Below are 14,571 nucleotides of genomic sequence, written 5' to 3'. Positions count from 1 at the left end.
ATATCTTGTATAGTTACTCAGGGTTAGCGTAGAGAGAGAGAGAGAGAGAGAGAGAGAGAGAGAGAGAGAGAGAGAGAGAGAGAGAGAGAGAGAGAGAGAGAGAGAGAGAGAGAGAGAGAGAGAGAGAGAGAGAGAGAGAGAGAGAGAGAGAGAGAGAGAGAGAGAGAGAGAGAGAGAGAGAGACTTCTTCTTGCTCCTCTATGACAGAGGTAGACGGAGAAGAAATCCAGAGACCTGAGAGTCTTGAAATGCAAGATGCCTTTGTGCTACGGCTAGCAGTGGCCTTCCACAAGCTATCTGGGGAGACGGACTGGGTGGATGCAGCTTTGGTTTCCTACTATTCCTTGTGTTAGAGTCAACAACAATAGGGTAAAGGAATGACATTGGAAGGCTTGCCTTTCCCATTATGTGTTTGTTTCTCTGATTTTCTTTCTAGTTTTTTTATTTTCTCTGAATAGCTTCATTAAAGATTGTTCAAGAAAAGAGCTTGATTTAATGAATCAAAGTTTACATTGTCTTTAGTATCGATGGCATTTTGGAAGTCTTAATGGGCTGAACCTTAGGGTCTTTTAAGCCCATTTTTGCACATTGCTCTTCTGCAGTTGGCCCCCCCTTTGGATCCCTATTTTCCCTCCTTTGAATCCCTAATGTGGCCGGTCTGCTAGCTTAACCAATATTCTAGCGTTTTCTCCCCTGGCACTTCCCCATATTAAATGATCATTTTAACATGAGAAAATCATTTAGGAGAATTAGATATTGATTATTATGACACTGAACCTTAGGGTCTTTAAAGCCCATTGTTGCACATTACTCTTTTGCAGATGGCCTCCACTTTGGATTCTTATTGTGGCTGATCTGCCAGTTTAACCAATATTCTAGCTTTTTCTGATCCCTTGGAACTTCCCCATATTAAATGATCAGTTTAACGTGAGAAAATAATTTAGGAGAATTAGATATTAGTTATTATGACACCTCTTATTGTATGCTATCTGCTCTGATGCATTGGGATGGCTGGTGCAGGCAAAATTGGAGGCAGGCAAGATAAAATGTATCCCACATCCCTAGTGCACACTTATCAAGAACTGCAAAACCAACAGTGCTTAACGCTTAAGTAGTGTGGCGAGACTGAAGATTGAGTAGTGTGGCGGACTGTAATGAAACGACCTACGCTTTGAATCTCCCGACTCCTATGAGGCAGGTCAGTAAGCCGCAAGTTATGGTTTGTTTTCGATTCTGCATCAGTACCATCTTTGGCAAGGTTGACATTACTGCTACTGTGTGAGTGCCCTTGTCTCCTAGCTTTGCCTTCGTTTCCTTTGTTTGCCCTTAGGAAAGCAGTTGTGGTTGTTGATGTGGAGCCCATAAATTGTAGCAAATGCTCACCATGGCTGATACAATGAAGCTTTGGGATGTTTTAATTCATTGTGACAGCCTGCATAACAATCATGGATGCCATATCTTGCGGGCAGCATGCATTGTCATATAATGGGAGCAAAGAGCACCATTACAATGCTCTTGACCTCATCCATGGTGATGAAGACCTCACTTTCTTTGTTCAGCAGGGTATGGAGAAGGTCATCTTTGGGAGTATTATCCTGCATCATGGCCTGCTTGCGCTTGGCAATGATGCTAGTCACAACGCTGGAGATAATGCGTGCGCCGCTTTGGAAGTATGTATGGCCATGATAGCCAGGAAATGAGGTCACAGACTTATGGAAAAGCCACTTGCTCCATGTCCTTGACAAGCTGCGGCAGAACCTGAACGCCTTTGTCGAGTTCGGTGGCAAGGAGTAGACAAGGCGGCTCATGACATTGGTGGACAGTTCAGCAACACAGGAGCCAATGGACGACCATCTTGTGCAAGAGATAATGCCAAGCTGTGGTGTTGATTGATGATGGAGTGGTCTACTGCCTTCCCGATTATGTACTTACTGAGTGTGTGAGTGGGATCGCATGATTGTCTTCAAAGATGTATATGTGGTAGTACGCAAGCCAGCTTGTGACGTTGATGATGCTTTTGCAATTCTCCTTGCCTCTGGCAGATGTGGAGCCATTCAAAAGAATCTGAAGCTCAAAATTCGAATATGATGAAAAGGAGGTGATTTCTAGATAGCCGAGGACCACACTGATGATAACAGGTGAGAGGTAGTTACAATGCTAGTTGTTGAGTGAGAAAATGTCTCATTAGCAATTTATTTGTTTAACAGCCAGCAGATGCTTTTACGGTTGCTTGATCATCTCTGCATCGAGTACAAAAGCCAAATACCTGACTTCAGTAAGTCAGGTATGTATTTACAAGTAGTTGTTAAATATGCACGTGGATGTATCCGCCATGCTCTATCGATAATTTACCTCCTTTGGCTGTCTCCAAATTCTTTAAAAAGGTTTCAATATTTTGCCTCCTTTGGCTCGTCGTATTATGTTTGAAGGATTTGCAACACCTGAAAACAGAGGCATGTCTGAAAATGCCCTTCGGAATGCTGTTCTGGCCACTGAGGAGGGGTTTTCAAATCTTGTAAGGCAATCGACTGCTTCACATCAACACTTTGTGACGGTGGGAATTTGCTGCCTAGTTGGGGTCATTGTGGGGCAGGACTTGTATATTGCAGATGTTGGAGATTCACGAGCTATTTTGGGGAGAGCTATGACTGCAGATGGTTACATCTTGGCCACACAAGTAACAGTTGATGCGAATCTAAATACTGTAGAAGCTCGAGAACGGTGATGACGACCACGACTCGATGGCTGAAACCTGTGGTCTTCTATCTGCTGAATTCTTGGACCGTTCAGGACTGAATTGGTCTACTTCTATCTGCTATCGAAAGGCGGAAAACTGCTGATGGTTCTGAGTGGTCTTGGGGTTGCTTCACACGGCTGAAAATCCTTGTTTTGGCGAGGGACTTAGGGCTGAGTAAAACGCTGGAACAACCAGGATCAAGGCTGCGTTTTTATGGGCTGTTTTCGCAAGCTAAAAACGCTGAGGATCTAAGTCAAGGCTGTGTTTTTATGGGTTGTTATACTTGCTGAAAAACGCTGCTAGTCTATGGTGCCAAGCTGTGGAAAAACACCACCAAAATGCTGGATGGCTGATGTGTGCTGGCGTTAGTGCATAGGCTGAAATGTTGATGTTGGTGCTGAGGTTTGGTGAGCCAAAACGAGCGTATGCTGATAGTCTTGGCGATGATGCAAGGGGGGAAGGATGCGGGGGATCTAGTGTTGCCGCGGTACTGCAGGAGGACTTGCCGGATGAGGTCTTTATCCAAAACGCTAGGCTCTAGGGGGGTACGGCTGAGAAGTGACCTCTTGAGCGGGAAGCTCCTCCTGCCTCTTCTGCCAGAAAGTGCTAACATGGGTTTGCTTATATATTAACTTAGCAAAATTGCCCTACCTACTTTTGTTGGAAAGTCACTTACAAATAATAAGTGAAAATACAAAAAATAGGAAAAATAGGCTAAATGCACTAGAAAATTCCCCTAACTGATGCCAATGGATTCTGATGGGAATTCCGATGATCATGCTATGTGCAACCGGAGGATATGCATCTATGCTAAGTGACTGGGCATGCACGTTCTACGAATAGACTCACAAAAGTGCCAGATCACTGCTAATCTAGACTTGACTGAACTGGCTGAACCCTGCTGTAGTATAGCTTGTCCACAGACACATAGGGTTGGGATGTGTCACGTGACAAGCCCCATGCATTCCTTTACTTTGAAGGTTGATTTGTGTTGCAGTTAAACGATGGTTTCGAGTTTGGTTGACTGTTAGGTGCAGTGGAATGAATGTTGTTTTTTTTCTCTAGATTAGTGATCTTTATTTGCTCAAGGTTCCTTTTAGTTCTTAGGGAAAGAGAGAGCTTTCCATCTTATGGAGAGTACTATGATCACGAACAAAGTGAGTGGATGTTGTGCGTGCAAGTGAATGAGACTAAGAGAAGGAGAGAGAAGAAATACGACACCCGAGAGGTTGTAAAACCCTCCTCCGAAGGCCCCACTCTCGTCGGCGAGAGTGGTCTACTTTGATTGCACAAAGGTGTACAATGCGTATGCAATGGACTGATGCAGTGGGACTATGCCGATGACGACGACTGTGATGACGACGACCACTTGATGGCTGAAATCTGTGATCTTCTAATCGCTGAATTCGGGGACTGTTTTGGTGGCTGAAAATGACTGTTTTGGTTGCGTTTTCTTGGCTAAAGTTGGGGGGACTTCTGCAACCGACTTGGGACGGATCTGCTACTTGGCTAAAGGCTGAGAACCTGCATTTCTTCAATGCTGAATTTGTTGATAAAAAACGCTGGCATGGCAGCAATCCTAGCGTTAGTAGTTGGCTACAAAAACGCTGAGAAGTGCAGGCTTTCCAAGGCTCAAAAACTCTGCTGCTGATGGTCAAAAACGCTACGGCTGATGCTGATCTGCTGGGGTACTAACACCAGAAGGGAGAACTTCAATGGCGATGGCTGAAGTTGTGGAAAGAAAATGCCAGGCTGGGGTGTAGATGCAAAAGCGCCAGGGATGGGTGAAGATGCAAAAATGCTAGATGGTCTGAGGGGGTACTGCTGAGAAGTTGCCTGTTGAGCGTGAAGCTCCTGCTGCCTCTTCTGCCAAATAGTGCTAGCTCTAGTTTGCTTATATACAAACTGAGCAATGACGCTGCTTGTGAGATTGTGGAGAAATATCCAAGATCGGTAGGCTATTGTCACTTTTTTCTGTTGTTGTGTTAACAATAAACCTAGCAGCTTCTACCCATTAGGAGGGAAAGATGGAAACGATACGTAGGAGGTTTTAATTTCTTGCGCATATAAGTATATATTTTCACAAATTGGAAGGGCCCTAGCATAGCTTGGTTTATAATCATATATAATAAAAGCTTTGTCATGCTGATGCATGGCTCTCCATATGCAGCAAATTTCCTTTACAGATCATATGATGACATTCACTTTGAATGCAGAAGCCACGAAAGTAAGGCATTGATTGAGTTTGACAGTAGATCGTGTGATTGAGTCTAAGGGTTTACACAATGAATTCTGAGGCTTACCTTCGACATAATTTAACTACATTATATATAGGAAGATGTAACCATGAGGAGATGCCTCTACCTTATGAAACTAGTCCTCAATTACATTAGATCAGACAAGGGCTGTAAAGTTCTACAACCCAATGCAACAACACAACAAGGAGTGAAGGCAATTAGAGCAAGATGGAAAGATGGAAACGGTACTTAGGAGGTTTTAATTTCTTGTGCATATAAGTATATATTTTTATGGCCCTGGCACAACTTGGTTTATAAGCATATATAAGAATAGCTTTGTCATGGTGATGCATGGCTGTCTGTATCCAACAAATTTTCCTTCCAGATCATATGATGGCAATGGTGGACTTTCTGATGCAAATCCTTACAAAGGGTTCCCTTATTTATATTGTACTCTACCCACCCATTACCATTTCATTTCGTCAGTGTCTTAGGTTCCCTCTTGAGGTGCCCTAGGTGCATTTCTTTTCGTCATTGCTGTGGGTTCCTTGCAGTTCCCTAGCTGAAGAAAATAGCCTTGCTGGAATCTCTTTGTTTGGACAGCTTGAAAGATGTGTGATTATCTTCATGTAATGAAATTAATTATTTAAGCTAAAATTTGTGACAATCATTACTATTAAGCACTCCTACTTGATGTTGGCTCTTACCAGGTGAGACTACTCAACTTGAATGTTTGCCGCTCTTCCTGCAGATCACAGTGTGTTATCCCACTTCTGAGATAACGTTAGCTAGAGTCACATTGTATTGGAGAGACTATCAACAAAGATGTAACTAGTTTGTTTTCAAAGTTCTTATGTAAATAAATAATCATGGATTCTCTACGCTGTGTTTATTTGATTGCTTATATATATGGATGCAGGGTTGCAAGAGTGCAGGGATGAGTGTGAAGTGATGAGCGAAGCAGCATAGTGAAGCTGAATTTGGAGTACTCGCATAAGTCATTTCTCCAGGATATAAGACCATAACAAATTGTACTGAAGGCAAGGGTAGCCCCTTGTGGTTTGATCCTGGAGCAAAAGGTCGAACCTGCAGCTTACATGGTGGGTTGATGTATGCGATGGGGATATTTCTTACAGATCTATACTATTGCCTGTGGTAGTCATGTTGGATTGACGTTTATCATATGAAGATTATTTTGTAAGGTCATTCTTTGTAAGGTAATTGTGAACCAAGCACAATACATCTGGCTATAGTTTTGTGCGGGTGTGTAGGGTTTTGGGTTACTTGTGAGTGAAGTCTCTTGTTGTGGATTGTTCCAAATGCCGTGGGTTGATTGATTATTGAAAGTTCATATATTTTCATAGGTAGCATGATGAGTACTTTCACCAAGAAGTAGGTTGAGGTAATTTCGGGAGACACGCCGAGTAAGGCTAGGACTTTTCGTCTTGAAGTTACTAGATGAATTACTATTTTACATATTCGAGTTGCTAGATGTATTACTAGTTTCATAATACATCTCAAACTAGCAAGTGAGCTTGAACTCTCTTGATTCATCTAGCAATTATCTTACCATATAGCTATTCAACTTACTATATGGTAAGAGGATTGCTACTTGAATCATCTAGGAGTTGTCTCACGCTTACTAGTTTGCACTTTTACTAGATGTGTGTATTGAAACTAGTAAAATATCTAGCAAGTAGGTTGCCCCAATTTTGGAAGTAGGTGCATTATTGGTATCTTCCGAGATGCCTTGGATAGGTGTGAGGTCAAAAATGCAGAAGCAGACACGTGGAGGCGAGAGACAAAGGCACTGTACACGAGGTGTTCTCTGGTTGCGATCAGAGGAAGTCAGAGAGAGAGAGAGAGAGAGACAGAGAGAGAGAGAGAGAGAGAGAGAGAGAGAGAGAGAGAGAGAGAGAGAGAGAGAGAGAGAGAGAGAGAGAGAGAGAGAGAGAGAGAGGAGCCCATTGCGAGACAAGCTGTATGGCAGTGGCGGTGGTGGTCGTGGCTATGGGAGGCGCAGAGAGGACGGCGAAGGATCTCTGGGGGCAATGCGGACGCGATGGGGCTGGAGGCACGTCGAAGACACGAGGAAGTTCTATTCGCCTTGCATTTCTGTCTTGGAATACTGCCCTTCATGGAGCTAGGACGATAGACCAGGCCCGGGAGAGAGAGAGAGAGAGAGAGAGAGAGAGAGAGAGAGAGAGAGAGAGAGAGAGAGAGAGAGAGAGAGAGAGAGAGAGAGAGAGAGAGAGAGAGAGAGAGAGAGAGAGAGAGAGAGAGAGAGAGAGAGAGAAAGCTCTCGCTGGTGGATTCACAAGGGGGCAAGCCATCTCACGATGGGCAGCACGTTGGTGCGTAGGCGATGGCGACGACGCAGGGCAAGCGAAGAGAGAGGAGAGAGAAGAATTGCTTTTGTGGAGCGGAGGCATCTAGTGAGATTCGTGTTAATAGGGAGAGTGGACCGAGTAGGAAGAGCGATTATATTTCTTTTGCCATATGGTAAGCCGTCCAAAGCTCCTTGTGCTCTCTCTCTCTCTCTGTGTCTATGCTACCCCCCGTCTCCCCAACACACACACACAAGAGGTTGCACATGCATTTGGTAAGACATCGAGCAGCTCACGTACTAGGAAGCCCTCTCACGTACCACGGAGGCGAGGCTGGATCAGGGCTGGTGACATAGGCTTGCTGGCACCCAATTTTGGATGTATGTTTGAACATTCGACATGGCCCTTTTGTTCGCACGTGGCATAGTTGAGAGGTTGAGAATTTCTCGAGCTCGAGCTCCAATATAGTAAAAAGAAGATGGCACCCAATTTTGGATTTTCCATTATGCTAAATAAAAATCAAGTCTATCGTTTTACAACTATATTCTATTGAACGGTGTGCCCAATATCAAGCCCTAAGCTTACTCTATTCTAATCATGCTTATGTCATGAATGACACACTAATTGAACCACCTTAATCTATTAAGCGGTATCAGAGCTTTGCTAGTGCGATTAGCATTTTCTAATCACCACTATTGATCCTAACTACGAGTCTCTATGCTAGATTGTTTGGCACCTCTTCTTGACCAACATAGTCGTTAATCATACCTCTAATAAACACTCTAAACTAGGTCATAATTATCCCATTTATGGCACGTCCATGGATCACTACCCTCATTAAATCATAATGGATAATCAAGAGTTAGGATAAATTTTCATTAATTAGAGTGTGTGTGCCCATTTTCTTGCATAATAAACAACCTCATTGGTCTCTTCTATTGGCACAATTAACTTTCTTAATTTATGAGTCTGTGTAGCCGCCATCGTCAGCTTTCAATCAAGCTCTTTTCGAGTCATTTTGGGCTAAGCATTGCAAATTCATGGTATAATCAAAATAAAGCTTTGAAGCTCAATTTTTCTGGCTTTCCCAGTGGTGCAAGATAGAAACATTTGTGTGTGTCCCGGGGAGGTCACCTAATAAAAATGTAACCTATCACGTGAGTCAACAGAAGGATATTTAAAGTTCTTGAAACTTACAGAAATATGTATACAGAAGGACAATATTTTTTCAAATTTGAAAAAACCTTACAGATGTAAAAAAAAAAGGTTATATTCTTCACAAAACTCGCAGATAAGAGTTTTACAAGCATGTCTTGAACGCACGTGATATGATAGTTTGACACATAGTTTGTATGTTTCAAATGAAACAAAGAAAAGCCACTAATTTGATTGAAAAATGAATTTTATAGCAGGGGGCCTTCAACTTTAGAATCTGCCCTCTCATTGGCCCATCTAGCACCTTAATTTGGCATCTTTTGGAAGGAGTAGCCGCTTTGCCTCTATCTACACTATTCGGGCTTGTGCTCTTGAGCGCGGGATGTCGCTAATATCCATTGGCATTAAAAAAGAAAAATCTATCTATTTATCCTTCATTTTTCACCCTTTGGGAAGCCTAGCCTTGCATTGCTCCTCTGATCTCCTTTTTTGACCCCCTCTGCCGGCTTTTTGATTGATCCATCTCCATCAACCTTCTTCGCTCTCTTTTTTCTCACCTCCATCTTGGTCCTACCATGCCCGGCCATCTCCTCCTTGCCCTTTGTTTTTGCTAGCATGGCCTTGGAATGGGCCCGTCTACCCTCTGCACCTGGCGGCGCTTTTAGGTGGTTTTTGAACTCTATGTGTGTGTGTGTGTGTGTGTGTGTGTGTGTGTCCCTTATCCTCGGCACATAAGGGACCACCGTCGAATTCTCTCTCTCTCTCTCTCTCTCTCTCTCTCTCTCTCTCTCACCTTTTATTCCTAGGACACTAGCGATATCCATAGTGAGGGGGGGGGGGGGGGGGGGGGGGGGGGGTGCAGCTTTATTCTCAAAAGTGGGGGTCCCTTGAGATGCGGGAACCGACCCATACTAGGCGCTTTCCATGTCAGCTCTGCGTGGCACCTCAATGCCGTTGACTCTCGGCCACTCCACTCTCTCAGCTCAAACGGGCGATTGCAACGCCCTATGCACGGAGCCCACCCGATGTGCCCCTACGCAGAGCCAGAACAATGGCACCACAAAGGTCGCCATCGCCACACAGTGGGAGGATCTCACTCTCTCCCCCATGTATACCTTCGATAGGCTTCACACCCCAGCCTTTATAGCATAGCTCTCTCTCCTAAAGTTGTGCATATGGGTTCATTTGTGAGCCACGTGGCTGCATATGGGGCACCCCCTCTTTGGGTGGGTTGGAAAAAACTACAAAAGAACACACTTTTTTTCCCCTTGCTTCACACTATTGTCATTTGCTACTCACAGACCCAACTCCCAAGCTGTAAACCCTATCCAAAAGTGCTTCTCCCCAGATCCAATTTTTTCGATCCCTTGTCGCATTCCGAACTCACCAAGGCCATAAACCAAGGATGCAAAAGTGGAAAAAAACACTGAGACTGCTCTGTCGGCAATCACTGCCGAACTTCCTAGCGTGATATCTCCATCTTCGTATCTCCGATTGGTTAAATGTCAATTTTGGTTGACTCCAGATGGTATGCTCTATCTACTTGAACCCTATCAAAGCCCCAAAAATGCCATGGCACAACTCGCAATGTGGTCAACCCGGCCCATAACTGGCCTCCGACAAAACTTCAAATGACCATAACTTGCTATCCAAAAATTCAATTTGCAATTCGAGAATACACGCATGCTCCATAATTCTATCACTGCACATCTATCTGCTGACATCTACCTAGGCCATCTTCTCCAACTACCCTGTCCGTCAGGGATCTGCTTAACCTTCTAGCTTTAAAATTTAGTATCACGACACCGGGGCTCCAGTTGACGAGCCGTCTGGACCGGCTTCTAGAGCACATCAAACACTACATTCTAGAGCATTGACTTGGCACTTGAGGCACCTTCACCTGCTATCCCAATTGAGCCACCTAGAGCTTTTTTGGACTAAATCCGTCTCCCTTTCTAACTATCAGGCAAAGTGAACGCCCTGCTCTCCTGCTTAGTAACGGTTTGCTAAAAGACATAGCCTACCCAAAATAATTGGATAAGCATTATCACCTACCTTCATCACAAAAAAGTCTATCACACACTCTACGCCCATCACCTTGACCTTCACATCTTCAGTCACACCCAAACACCTGGATTTAGTATGGTTGGCCATCCTCATGCACACATTCGATGCCTTAACACCCGTCTCCTTCATGGCTACTTCTATCATGACACACACCCCCACCATCTATATAGGCATGTACTTGCATCCTCCTCTCTATAACCACATCCACCAGTGGAAGAATATCAATCGATGGGCTACCTACCCTCATTGCCATGTTTTGCACCACATGCACATTCCCCTTTGCTCTCGGCAGCCTCCTGCTAACACTCATAGACCACTGCCTCCTCAATTTTGGATTTAAAGCTAACACTGACCAAAAGTAATATTTGTTTTTTTATTTTTCACATCGCTCTTGTACTTGGGATAGCCATGCCCTAATTGGAAATTTGCTTGCTTGATTTTGCGGCGTCTCCTTCCTTTGCTAGGCTCCGGCTGCTCTCTGCCTTTGTAGACTTTCCCTTTGCCCTTGCAAGTTCTAGTTTCCCGCTCTATCTATGTCTCCCTATCAGTTCTTACCCTCTTCTTGACCAAAAACTTGACATCTTCCTTATCCACTCCGATAATATTCACTCTTCGGACTTCGCCTCCGTTTGGCGGAGCTGGCTACACAGGATTCTTCATTGCTTGCTCTCTTCAACACTAAAATTGTCCTTGACCTCAACCTCTACCAAACAGTGGGTAAATACCTCCTCTCTCTCTTGGTGGATGAGGACAATTAGGTGCATAGTTCCCCTCTTCTCCACAATTGTAGCACCTACCTGATAGCGGCCTTGCCCTGCCCCTTGCTCCTCTTAGTTGTTCTCTTTCCATCACACTTAGCCGCAACTCCTGCATTTGCTCAGACAAGTCCTGGACCGTGCGTACCCAATTTTGCAACACAACGACTACTCCTCTATTTCCATGATTTTCCTTGTTCATAACCTCCCTCGCACCCTGCGCTTGAAGGGGGACATCATCGCGTAGCCCGACACGCCCTGCTCTATCTTCTTATCTTTCTGCTCTTTGATCGTGCAATCGCTACTACACCATTGTAATTTTTTGGGGTCTCGCAATTGACTTTCTCTCTCACCTTAGGATGCAGACATGCCATGAATTTGTCCAATTGCATGGCTGCCGCTAATTCTGCCCAACACTCTTCACGATGACCCAAAAGCAAATTGAACTCTTCACTTACATTAGCCATTAGCCAGCCATTAGCCAATTGCATGGCTGCCACTAATTCTGCCCAACACTCTTCACGATGACCCAAAAGAAAATTGAACTCTTCACTTACATATTGTTTAAGCGCCTTCATTTTTGCATGCCTCTTGACTGGGGATGCCTCCTTACAAAAATCGTGAAGAAACCTTGCTCATAGAGCCGGCCATGCTTGCCTCAGCTCGCCTTCCAAAGCTTCATACCATACTTTAGCTTTTCCACGCATCACCAAAGGAAATGTCTGCATCTTGCTATCCTCGTGTGGCATACGCAATGATAGCATATACACGTCAAAATCTGACATCCGGAAGAGTGGATGCTGTGCATCGGAAAGGACAGTCACACCCACGACACAAGAGTACTCTACCCAATCTTAGAGATCTTGACGAAGAAGAAGCACTACAATGCACGTGTAATGACACATTATCATTGACTCGCTTAAAGCGTGATTATAAAAGGTGTAATTTATGTAGAAATCCAAGGAAACAAATGATATCGTTTCACTACATATCTTTGATTGTGCAATTAAAGACATTATGTCTTAGTCAAACATACTGCCATGACTTCGTAGGTATGTGGCATGGAAGAAGAAAATGATTGGTCAAAGTTGTGCAAGACTTTCCTGAGCAATACATGAGTTGTGGGACGGTGAAAAGAGAAGAATTTATCAACAGTTTTAGGATCCACGTCCATTTTGGGAAGCTCCTGTAATTTGCAACAACAGATCTTGCAATTTACTGTATCAAGCCTTTCCTAGCAGTTTACGAAGTCTACAATTAGTTCTGGCTTGGAATGAAGCATCACAAGAGTATAGTTTCAAATGCACCAATTGCAAAGAAATGATAAGGAGGAAGAAACAACTTATCAAGGTAGAGTTTTTCTTTTATCAAGGGTGTCATTAAGTTATGTGCACACATGAGCGCTGAATTTTTGGAGCTTAAGCATTGTGTTTCTATGCATCTAGGGAGATCCTCACAATTTTGCGCTCATGATGCACTGGGATGGCTTTCAGGTAGCATCAACAACTATGAAGAATAGTGCACTGGTCGAGATAGTCATACTTATATGGTGGCAAAAAATCAATTCTAGGCTCATTCCCGGTGTTGTTTCTACCTCTCTTTATAACAATCTGGAAAAGAAGCATGGTGACATTCTCGCTTCTTTCCTACAGCCTTTGCTTAGCGATTTGCTAAGCTCTTCCTTAGATGGATTTGAAGTGAACTATCACTACCATCCAAATACACTTGGTGAGGATGTACAAGGTGGTTTGGTGCAACTTCAAACAATGTTAATTTGTACAGGCGATCTGTAATAGGACTAATTTCGAAGTTCTTAAAAGTCGAAAAGAATGTAGTAGGCCATATGTTTCGTTTAGCACGATTTGAAAGCTTGTTGAATAGTCTATTAGATAGAGCTTATATGAATGAGTTTAACATATTAAGAGAGAAAATATATTCTCTTTTTTTAAAATAATATACTAAAGACATATTTGATAAATATTAATGAATAACAGATAATCTGTCTATGAACAGTATAATAAAAAAGTAGTAAAAATTAAAATTTTTATTAATATCAATGTTTTATTTTTATGTGTTTTAGATTAAAATACATGGGTAGGCTTATAATAAGTTGAAAAATTAGTGGAGATCCAAAAAAAAGGTTTTTATGAGTCGCGATCTAAAAGTTGCATTTTTAGCCAAAGAAAGGGGTTTTTTAGTCTTGTAGTCCAGACCTATTCCCTTTGTTTTGAGTACTTGGAAGTTTATATTATGAGCTTGTGTGACAAATTTATGCCACAAATAAATTGTCAGCAGCAACAGGACAACCTACAAGCAGCAGCAACAGGTTAGCTTACAAACAAATATACCCAGGTAATATCTCTTTTGTTTGATCCAATCAAGAAGTGATTATACTCTTTTTTTTACCATATACATGTGGTAGTGATGTGTGTGAACACACTAGGACAGCCGGGGCATTTTTTCCCTCTTTAGGAGGTTTTTTCCCCCGAGCATTGTATATACGACCATCACTCTAGGGCTATCTATTTTTCCATTGCACACTAAGTAATACACTCTCTATTGTGTGCCTTGAGCTTCCTTCATCTTCTCCAAGCTGTGTGTATTTCTCTGCAACCTTAATTCCAACAATTGGTATCAGAGCAGGTTGCGTCCTCCCTGCTTAGTCGGCAGCTGCTCTAGTACACGCCTGCTTACTTTCTCCAATTTCAGTGAGCTTTGGTGAGCATTCACAGGTCAACAAATATTTTGGGACAGCTTGTAGAGCTGGTCTGCTCAGATTTTTGATTTGGGCTCATTTCGGTCTCCGTTTCCACTGTAGGCAGTACTGCACAGGCTATTTCGTCATTTCGTGTAGAACTTCTGTGAATTCTGTTTTCTGCATAATAGGTGCCCTATAGTCTTCTATGGTTTGTGCTATATAGCACGTGTTGTTTTCACTTCGTTTCTCCTATTTTTGGGCAAATTTCACATCACGTGCAGTATTTACCATGGCTGACAACAATAACACAAATGTGTTCAAGATGTTTGCTGTTGAGGACAGGTTGGATGGGGACAAATACCCTATGTGGGCTTATATGATGCAACATGTTCTTGTGTCAAAGGGCGTCTGGAACATTGTGCAGGGCATTGATGTATGTCCAGGTTCTAAGGATGTAGGCAATGTTGAGGATGTTGCAGGTCTTGCTGCAAGGATTGCTGCTGTTAGAGTTGTTTTGCCTATGGCAGAACAAGCTCATTGGGATGTTAAGGATGCGCAGGCTCATGCATTGATTGCGTTGTCTGTGAAGCGCACC

The 14,571-nt window shown here is 43.3% G+C and overlaps 1 protein-coding gene across 1 annotated transcript; it reads left to right on the top strand.

The window, feature by feature from the left end:
* The first annotated feature begins 1,445 nt into the window (after positions 1-1,445).
* Positions 1,446-6,212, top strand: LOC147449466 (uncharacterized). The gene is made up of 5 exons (XM_086521920.1): positions 1,446-1,670; positions 2,110-2,138; positions 2,208-2,284; positions 5,685-5,801; positions 5,894-6,212. Exons 1-5 carry the CDS (start codon positions 1,446-1,448, stop codon positions 5,941-5,943), a joined length of 498 nt encoding a protein of 165 aa, XP_086378046.1. The 3' UTR covers positions 5,944-6,212.
* Positions 6,213-14,571: the final 8,359 nt, after the last annotated feature.

Source organism: Adiantum capillus-veneris, chromosome 10 (assembly GCF_014529385.1).
Source record: "Adiantum capillus-veneris isolate H3 chromosome 10, ASM1452938v2, whole genome shotgun sequence".
Classification (NCBI taxonomy): domain Eukaryota; kingdom Viridiplantae; phylum Streptophyta; class Polypodiopsida; order Polypodiales; family Pteridaceae; genus Adiantum; species Adiantum capillus-veneris.
The sequence above is the reverse complement of the archived record's forward strand: the minus strand, read 5'-3'. Positions and strand labels throughout refer to the sequence as shown.